This window comes from Vigna radiata, chromosome 7, assembly GCF_000741045.1.
Source record: "Vigna radiata var. radiata cultivar VC1973A chromosome 7, Vradiata_ver6, whole genome shotgun sequence".
Classification (NCBI taxonomy): Eukaryota; Viridiplantae; Streptophyta; class Magnoliopsida; order Fabales; family Fabaceae; genus Vigna; species Vigna radiata.
Genome location: NC_028357.1, coordinates 49003492 through 49013658, shown reverse-complemented (window position 1 = coordinate 49013658; position 10167 = coordinate 49003492). Strand labels below are relative to the sequence as shown.

The 10167-nt window shown below is 28.6% G+C and overlaps 1 protein-coding gene across 1 annotated transcript; it reads left to right on the top strand.

The window, feature by feature from the left end:
* The first annotated feature begins 6517 nt into the window (after positions 1-6517).
* Positions 6518-9166, top strand: LOC106765381 (tubby-like F-box protein 3). Its single transcript, XM_014649977.2, has 5 exons — positions 6518-6939; positions 7348-7435; positions 7636-7765; positions 7855-8034; positions 8213-9166. Exons 1-5 carry the CDS (start codon positions 6721-6723, stop codon positions 8676-8678), a joined length of 1083 nt encoding a protein of 360 aa, XP_014505463.1. The 5' UTR covers positions 6518-6720; the 3' UTR covers positions 8679-9166.
* The last annotated feature ends 1001 nt before the right edge of the window (positions 9167-10167 follow it).

Genomic DNA, 10167 nt, shown 5'->3' with positions numbered 1-10167 from the left:
AAAATAAAACATTTTATTCTTCATTTTCATACATGTTTATTTTTCTAAAGCTATATTCCCCATTTTAAGTTTTTAAAATAATTATTATTTTTTTCTTGTTCAGACTTATTAACTTTTGAGATATTTATTGTTTTGAAAGAAATAAGAATTTTGAATTTGAAGATTTTCAACTCATTATTGTCATCTTGTTGATGTTAGAGTTTTTTTTTTTTTTACAAGTTAATGCTATATACTTTTTATTTGATAAATAGTCAACTTAATAATATATAATTAAAAATGTTATGATTCAATTAGATTTTGACTGACTTGTTTTATTTGGACAATTAATATAATTGAGAAACAATTTTTTTCTAATAATTTATGTTAGAGCTGTCAAATCGGATAACCCAGCCCACCATGAGTTGGTCACTTAGTGAGCCAACCCAACCCGGCTCATTTACTAGCGAGTCAGAAAAACTTGAACCCGGCCCGACCCACCACGGGTTGGTTCACTATCCCATTTAATTACATTTTTTTAAATAAAAAAAATACAAACTTTCTGTAATTTAAATTTAAACAATTTTCACTCCTAAAAAATTATGTTAAAGACAATTCAAAATAGTAATAAAAAGTACAATATAATCCAAATGTCATTCAAAAACAAACACAAAAAACATACAAATAAGTTTATTATATTCATCATTTTTTGTTCTTGTTGTAAAATATTAGTAAAAAAAAAGAGAACTAGTACTCAACAATATCAACAAAAAATTAATAGTTTAATATGTAACATAATTTTCCAAATTCAAAGATATCAAAAAGAGCTTATTCAAATAATGTATACTCAAATTATTTAAATAAAATGAACAAAATCTGATACAAGCATGTCAGAACATGAAAAAATCATTCCATGTCTTCAAATCCCCCAGAACAAAAAACAAATTCGCAAACCCCTATTTTTGTCATTATAGGGTTTTTGAAAAAAAAAAAGAAAGAGAAGTGAGAAAACAAAAATATGGAGAAAGGAGAAGAAAAAATGAAGGGTGTTTTATCTGCTCCTTGAAGAATTTCATTGAAGTGAGGGTCAGAGCACCGTCAAATGAGAGCAAGTACAGTGAGAGTGATTTGTGAGAGCAGATATTACTTTTTTGGTATACACAGTGAGTGAAGAAAATATTTTATTTTTTAGGGTTTCATAAATAAAATAATAAATTAAAAAAATAAAATTAGGTAGGTGGGCTGGTGGGCCAACCCGGCTCACCACGGGTTCAACCCGCATGAGTCGGGTCTAAATGAACCGGGTTGAAATCTGACCCGCATATAAGTGGGTTGTATTTTTCAAACCCAACCCGGCCCGAACCCGTGACGGGCCGGGTTGGCTCGCGGATTGTGACCCATTTTGACAGCTCTAATTTATGTTGAAAATCAAACTTATGACATTTATTTTAATGTTAATTGTTGGATCAAATAGATAATAATTTCTAATAAAGAGATAAGCATCTCAATCACTATTAAAATAATTAAAATTATTATTTGAACTGTGAGTTAATCTCAATTATTCTAAAATCAAGTTTTATTTTTCTCATTCACTTAATAAAGGGTTTTTTAAAAGTATCGGTCCTTAAAGTCTCACACAAAGTGGATTGAAGCAAAATCGACCCTTAAAATTAAACAAGTTAGTTTTTAATGCATTTTTAATTACTTTTTTTTGTATGACCACTCGGTTAACAAAAGTCAAATGGTCAACCATCTAGTGAGAAAATAATTAATCCTTCTAGAACAATCATTAATTGATAATTATTCTAAACAATAACAATTATTAACGAACAGCTAAGGAGAATAATAGTCATTGATAGAAAATTAATACGAATAATATTGATAGTTACCTGGACAGACCTAATGCTAAGCTCATTATAATATTTATAAATATATTATTGAATGTTAGATAACTTTGAACTCTAATTAATCATCTTTATTGAAATATCGCAAAATCACTTACTCTAGTATTGGAGTGTTTTTGACAAATACTCTTTTACACGACTGAGACAAGAAGAAAAGAAAACGAACAATGTAATTTAAATAATAGAAGACGTCAAAAAATCCATCTAATCTTCAGTCGAATTTGAGTAAAGAATTTCAATGTCTTACCAAAACAAAACAGATAGTATTTCTACAACAATAACATAATAACTTAGTTTTTTATATTTTAAATTAAACAAACAGTTTTTTTTTTTTAATTCACGTAGAACAATTTGTCTGTTTTCATTTTTTATTTTTTTTCGAAAAATTAAGTGGATGGAAACATAGGTGCATTATTTATGAAATTTTATTTGAGCTTCGCATTGCAAATTAAGAATTTGTAAGAATAAAATTTCTGTTACAACGATATAAAAGAAGAGTGTGGATGTCGAATAGCAAAGCCCTTACACCATGGCCCAACTGGACCCATTAATATTCAACCCTGTCATTTAATTAATCAGTTCCCATTTTTATTTGAATAACAACCTACAAATAATTTAAATAGCTATATTTGAGTTTATTGCTAACATGTTTTTTTGTTTTTTATTTTTTAATTTTAAAAATTTATTTCTTTAGATTTTTTAAACTGATTATATTATTTAATATTTTAATAATCTAATAACTTAATCTTTGAATAGTTTAATATTCGTTTAAATTATTATTATTTTAATCATTTTGGTTGGATTTTATGTAATCTCAGGTTCAATTAAAAAAATCTGATAACCATGACAATTATAATAGTAGTGACAAAGATAACAACAATAATATAATAGAAACACAAGCACACACATGTATAAAATTAATTACATCATATTTTTTTATAATTTGTTTTTTTAAAAGAAAAATAGTAATTACATCATTCTTTCTTTACTATTTTGATTCCATCTCTCCAAAACAAAAATAAAATACTAATATCAGTGTCAAATAATAACATACTTAAAGTAAAGATTGAATCTAATTTTGAAGATGTGATTAAACATATAAATAATGATATTTTAATAATATTTTAATACGTGTGATTTTGTGATTGATTTAAAATTATTTTATTTTTTATAATTATAAACATTAATATAAATTAATGAAATATAAATAATATTAAAATGTTGTCAAGATAACTTAACCATGAATATGGTCAGAAGTGATAACTACTAACATTTTTCTGTTTTTTTTTTATGCAAGAATTTAACTCTGCATGTTCCTTAAACTTACAATCCTAATATTCAAATTACGTTAATATCTAGCTGGACACAAGTAACAGCTAATAAATCAAGCATCTTTTTTTTTAATAAATTTCTAAATTTATTTTATTTCTCAATGTGTAGTAATAATAATATTGATCATTCTTTCCCAGTTTTTAGATTAAACTGTTTCATTTCATATTTGCTCTTTGGCTATTTAATTAATCACTAAATAAAAAAGGCACCCACTAGAATGTGTACTATTCCATATTTTTTGAATTATACTATTAATCTGAAATTAATAATTCAATTAGGAGAAAAGAATAATTTTATCTACCTTTCTTTTTTCAATCAGCAAATTAGTTATAAATATTTACAAGTATGATTATTTACTATGGCTTATATGTCAAAGAAAACGATCTATACTGTTTGGAAAACGATCTATACTATGGCTTATATGTCACATATATTATTTTTTTTTTCTCAAAAATAAGTCCATCTTATAATTTGGCCTTAATTATATGGGTTATGTCTAAACAAAGTTCACAAGGTTAAAAATATCATTTATTACAAAAATCAACATGATCAAATATCTATAAAGTTTTATGGGTTAGAAGTCTATAGAATTTCTTTTAATGTTGATTATTTTATTTCTAATAATATATTTTTAATAATATTTAAAAGTTTCATGATTAAGTTAATATATTAGTTTAATTGATGTTGTAATCGTATCCCTTAGTCATGCGTTTTTAAATTAAGTTATGTAATTATATTAACATTTTTTTTTTTATAAAATTATGTGTATTTTTATTCAATTTTGATATACTAAAATGTTTGTGTTATATTAGTACTATTTTATAAAAACAAAAACTTATTTGATATTTTATATGGATGATTCTTTTGAAAAAAATCGTTTATTTCTAAGTTGAAACACACTTATTATATTTTATATGTCATAAAAACTTTCAAAATATGAGAATTAAAAGAAAATATCCTTTTTACAGTTGTATTGAAATATACGTAATTTCTAAACTTATATATAAAGACTTATTTCGAACATTTTTTTCCTTCAAAATTGTTTAAACAAACTCAACATATATTATATTTTCAAACTTTTCAAAATAACGAAATTATTTATCTAAAATATGATTATAATTAAAAAATTATTTTGAATAACTTATTATAAAATTAATATTTATATATTTATATTTAAAGAAAAAAATATATTAGTAAAATATTATAGAAAAACTACTAGTCAAGAGATTGTAAAATAAATGAAAAGAATTGTTTCGAGTAAGCCATTGAGATTTCTTACTCAAAGTTGTTTGGAATACTATATGGACTTTTCCATAGTCCTCAATTATCCAAGTTACGTTGTTCGTTCTCTTTCCTCCTTGTCCCATCGTGTGGCAGGGTATCAGACACTTCAGTTAGTGACTTTACCTAATAATATTGCAATAAAGATGATTAATTAGAGTTCAAAGTTACCTGAACTCCTTTGAGAATATATTTATGAATATTATAATGAGATTACCATTACGTGTGAGTCATTATAATTACCAATATTATTTCTATTAATTTCTCATCAATGACTATTATTATCCTGAATTGTCCATTAATAGTTGTTATTCCTCAACATAATTTCAATCAATGACTATTTTAGAACGATCCATCATTTTCTTACTAGATGGTTGACTGCTCGATTCTTCGTTGATCCCGAGTGGTCATTAATACACTATCTTATTTAAACTTGGAAATTTATAAAACATATATATTTTTTTTCTTTTTATGAAATGAAAACATTGGATAAACCTAAAAAAAATTTAGTTGGTGTGAAATTAGGCATTTTTTTTCCTTACATTTAAGTTAAGAAAGTAGTACGTAATTATTTTTTTACTATGTAATTAATTATAAATGTTTTATTTCAAAATTTATCTTTAGGAAGTAGACATGTAATGAAACGCTTAATACAATAAGTGATATTAACGTTTTACCCAAAAGAAAAAGAGTATATTCGTTCTATATACTTAAAGTTTACAATTATAAAGGGTTTTGAATATTAAATATATTACAATAAAATTCCATAAGAAATTAATATTTTTATATAAACATTATTTGTTTACATTTATAATAAATAATTTATATCGTGATACAATTTTTTTTATTAATTATTATATTTAATTAAAAAATGAAAATCATAATTTCAAATATATTGAGCTTTATTTATTTTTTTTAAATAGTTATATTATTGATATAAACTGATGACTGATTTTGAAAACTCTTTTGTATTTATTATTTATTTATCCATGATATTAAAATCAATATTTTATTTAACGAATCCGGAGCCAGTCTCTTGAACCAATGATTTGTTCATATTGATATGGCATGATAGAGAAGTTAATTTGTGTAATTAATATCAAAAGTTCTTGAATTGACTTTTGGTTGAAAAAAACAAAAGCATGGTTAATTCATCGCATGTTAACAAGTATGTCTCTTTGCACTTTTCAATAGTTAAAAATAAATAAATCCTAAGTTTAACATATAAACTTATTTTCAAATAAAATGAAATTAAATTATTTCTTTGACATTTTTTTCTGAAAATAAGATGAAAAGGGCATAACACGTTATCATCATAGAAGTTGAATGAGAAGATGGATGGAGAAAATTATGCACGATAGACACAATTCATAATTTTGTGTTTTCAAAATCATACTTATGCTTATGCAGAATAATTATATACCAATGTACTTGATCATAGAATATATATATATATATATTTTTTTTATGGAGATAGAGTGATATAAACATTACTATTCATTTCCACTGTTGCAATATTGTTCTTATCATATATTTTGCTTCTAATTTATTTATCATGTATTTATTTCAATGCTCAATTATTAAATCTACAAAAGTAATGATGTTATTTTTCTTATTAATGGTGTGAAAAGACATTAAATCTTATCACCACAGTTTTTTTATATATAAAAATCTTCTTATCTTGACTTCCATGTAAGATATTTTGGTGGTGCAATGTCTCTTGTAGTTTGAGATTCATTAAACTAAACCCAAATTTTCCAAAATTTGCTTTTGATTATTTCAAATACCATTGATCAACATCCTATCTCAAAGCATATTTTCTAATCCCTAGCATTCAATTAAATTAAAATAATTTTATTTTTGAAAATTTTAATTTGAGTTTTAGATTAATTTAATTTAAAGTAACCTAAAAGCAGATTAATTTTGTAAAAAGACTGGATCCAAATCTTGTATTATCCTTCATATCTAATCAATCCATGAGACTTGCCACAGTCAACAGTTTTACCTTTTTCTATGTGTTTTCTCTTTCTTTAACTAACAATAACTGGTAACCCTCTTGTCACATTCTGGAACAGACCAAACCAAAAAGGATTCGAGTTTTTCTCCACCAAAAAGATATTTCTATGGAAAAATCACACTCCTCCCTCTTAATCAACGGTCAAGCAATACACTGACCCATCATTGAAGTTGGAGTCTTTCCCCAAAAGGGGTGTTTGTGGTGCCTTCCATGGATGATGGGTTGGAGCAGAGTTGGTGGGCCAACATGCCCCATGAGCTTCTCAGAGAGGTCCTCCTCCGAATTGAGTCGTCGGAGGCCAAGTGGCCACGGCGGAGAAGCGTGGTGGCTTGCGCCGGAGTGTGCCGCACCTGGAGGCTGATCATCAAGGAGATTGTCAGGCCACCTCAACTCTCTTCCAACATAACATTCCCCATCTCTCTCAAACAGGTTACTGCACAATGCTCTCCTTTCAAATTTCCTCAATTTTAGTTAGATGGGCTTTACTCTGCCACCGTTATTTATTTTCTTCAGGATTCACCATACTTGATCCAGAACCTCTTGAAGTACTAGCTAATAAATATTCATGTATTTAGTTTCACCATAAGGAATTGATACTAGTTCCTTAATTCATTTATATTAAAGCAGCATTAGTTAGTTTTAGGTTAGATCGAAACTTTCTATTGAGATTTGCAACTAGACATGTGTGGTTACATGAGAAATTTAAGATAAAAGAACACATTTGTTTAGTGATTTATGAGTTGGATTTTTGAAAATTAGACTTTTGTCTTCCTTGTATTATTATTTTTAAGTTGCACTGCTTTAACATAACCTGAGTTGGTAAATACATTTTGGCAGCCTGGCCCAAGGGAACATCTACTTCAGTGCTTCATTAGGCGCAATAATGGCACACAGACATATTATCTGTTTCTCAGTTTATCTAGTGGTTAGTGGTTGGTCAATAGTCGAGCTTATTCTTGAAACCCCTTGTGCAAAATTCTTAGTTTTGGAGGATAATACGATGTTTCCTTCTTGTTCTTTTTCAGTTCATTGTTTAATGTTGTCCTCCAAACTAACTTGGTTATATTTCAGATTCTGTTTGTTTTATTGTATGTTCCTTTTGGCTACTATCTTTTTCATTTGCAGCACTAGCTGATGATGGGAAATTCCTTTTAGCCGCGCGAAAGTTCAGACGCCCAACCTGCACAGATTATATTATCTCCCTGGATTCGGATTATATGTCCAGGGAAAGCAATGCCTACATAGGGAAATTGAGGTGCACTTTCAATTAGACGCTGTTTCTATTGTTGTTCTTTTTAGTTTCTGAGGGTGAAGACTAACTCATTTTCTTTCACATTTGGTAAGATCAAATTTTTTGGGAACCAAGTTCACAGTCTACGATATCCAACTGCCTCATTCAAGGGCAAATATGGCAAAAAGTTGCTCCACTAAGCTGGTGAATCCAAAACAAGTTTCACCTAAGGTCCCTGCAGGCAACTACCCAGTTGCCCATATCTCATATGAATTGAATGTATTAGGGTCCAGGTAAGGCTTTTTTTTTTTTTGCAATTCTACACTTCTATGATTGTCCTTCATGTTTTTCTTTTGCTTGACAACCTATAATGATTTGAGTTGTGGATATTTCTGCTGAAAGCATATCAGCTAACTGAATTTTTCTTATATACAAACTAAACAATACTTACCACATGTTCATGGCAAGCAGGGGGCCAAGGAGAATGCATTGTGTCATAGATAGCATTCCTGCTTCTGCTATTGAACCAGAACGGGTAGCTCCTTCACAGACCAGTTATTCTGTTAGTAACATAGGTACTTCATTCCCATTTTTTCAGACAAACTCAACTCATATGGAAAACTCCATATCTGGAGAGCAGAACAATAAAAGAGATGACGTTCTAGTGTTGAGAAATAAGGCTGCCAGGTGGCATGAGCAGATGCAGTGTTGGTGCTTAAACTTTCACGGGCGAGTGACAGTTGCTTCAGTTAAAAACTTTCAGCTGACTGCTTTGCCAGTAAATGGACATGCTGAACCACAAGAGGATGATGTCATCCTCCAATTTGGAAAAGTTGGGAAGGACTTGTTTACAATGGATTACCGGTACCCTATCTCAGCATTTCAGGCATTTGCAATCTGCCTCAGCAGCTTTGCTACCACGGTTGCTTGCGAATGATGCATGTTTGAAGCATCTTTGAACAGGCATTCATCTCCAAGCTCAACCTTCTTAAATTAGAACACAGCTTGGACAAGAAATGGATAAAGAGAAAGCTAGAGAAGGTAGACGGTGTTTGCAACAGCCTAACTGGTAGCAATTGTTAGCTTTTTCTTTTCTTCCTTCTATTGATCATGTGACCATATTGTTTCTGTATAAAGTGGGTTTCAGCTATGTTGATAAATTTGCTTATTCAAAGCCTTAGCGGTCCATTTAGATACTGTGTTGATAACCACATTTCCTTCTGATATTGTGTTGATTCTGTGTAGTTTTTTTTATTGTAACTGTCATATTTACTTCTTTGATCATGTTGCCTTTCATTCAAGCGTGACCTTTAGCAGTGTGGTTAAGCGGATGTGAAGGGTTGTTTGTTTTTCAGAGATAATTTTTTGACTCATTTGTATAACATCTTCAATATTTGTATCTAATTCCCTGTTGTTGTGTGCGTATATGTTTTATTCTTTAGTAGCTTTGCCTTTCACTTGTTTCTAGTTTCCTACAACTGCAAAAGACATGTTCTTGAATCGAAGACGTTAAAAGTTTTGAAATTTAACATTAACCAAAAAGTATCTCTTCCGTTTCGCAGTTTTCCTCCGATTAAATAATGGAGAATTTGGCCACATGTCTGTAATTAACAAATAAAGTTTGCTTAGTCTTTTTACTACTTTTAGCAATAATCAAACCGTGTTTCTAAGATTGCATATATATACCCTTGTTATGTAAAAGATATTACTTTTTTACTTAGTGCGTAAAAATAAGGGATATTATTACTGCATTATAAAGATTTTTATTTTTTATTTTTTTTTATAGCAAATGCTTCCCAAATTATCACAACTTGGTGTTATCATATTAGCATTCCTTTTTTCATCAATTAATGCTGAACTCATTTCCCGTGTTATATCAAGACAAACTATTTGGGTTTGATAGCACGTAAGCAATTGATTTCAGGCTATCATGTAATAATAAATTATCATAAATTGTTTATTCTTATGATAGCTATTTTAAATAATATTTATTATTTTTTTATTGTTTTTGTCCACTGAAATGAAAGTGCGCAGAAATTAAACACGTTGAAATCACAAAAATATGTAAAATGGTTATCGTACGCCTTTTGTAAGAAAAGTAGGATATCGTGTTAAGAAAATGTAGGACATTGAAACTTCAATCAATTTTACAAATCCTGGAATGACAACATTAAAAGTGAAGTTTAGCTGCCATGCACAGTGCAAAAATGGAATTGAAGAAGGAAATTGAATGCTTATGAAGAAATTAAAGACTCTGTTAGTCCAACAGGTAGAAGATTTGTACAAAAGAATTGCAGCATCTTACAGTTCTTGAATTTGATTATTAATCTTATTATTTAATGGTTGTGGGAGCGCACCACGCATGAAGGAAAACAACTACTGGAAAAGTGTGACAGAAGGGTTAGCATGATCTAGCGCCAGGAAAA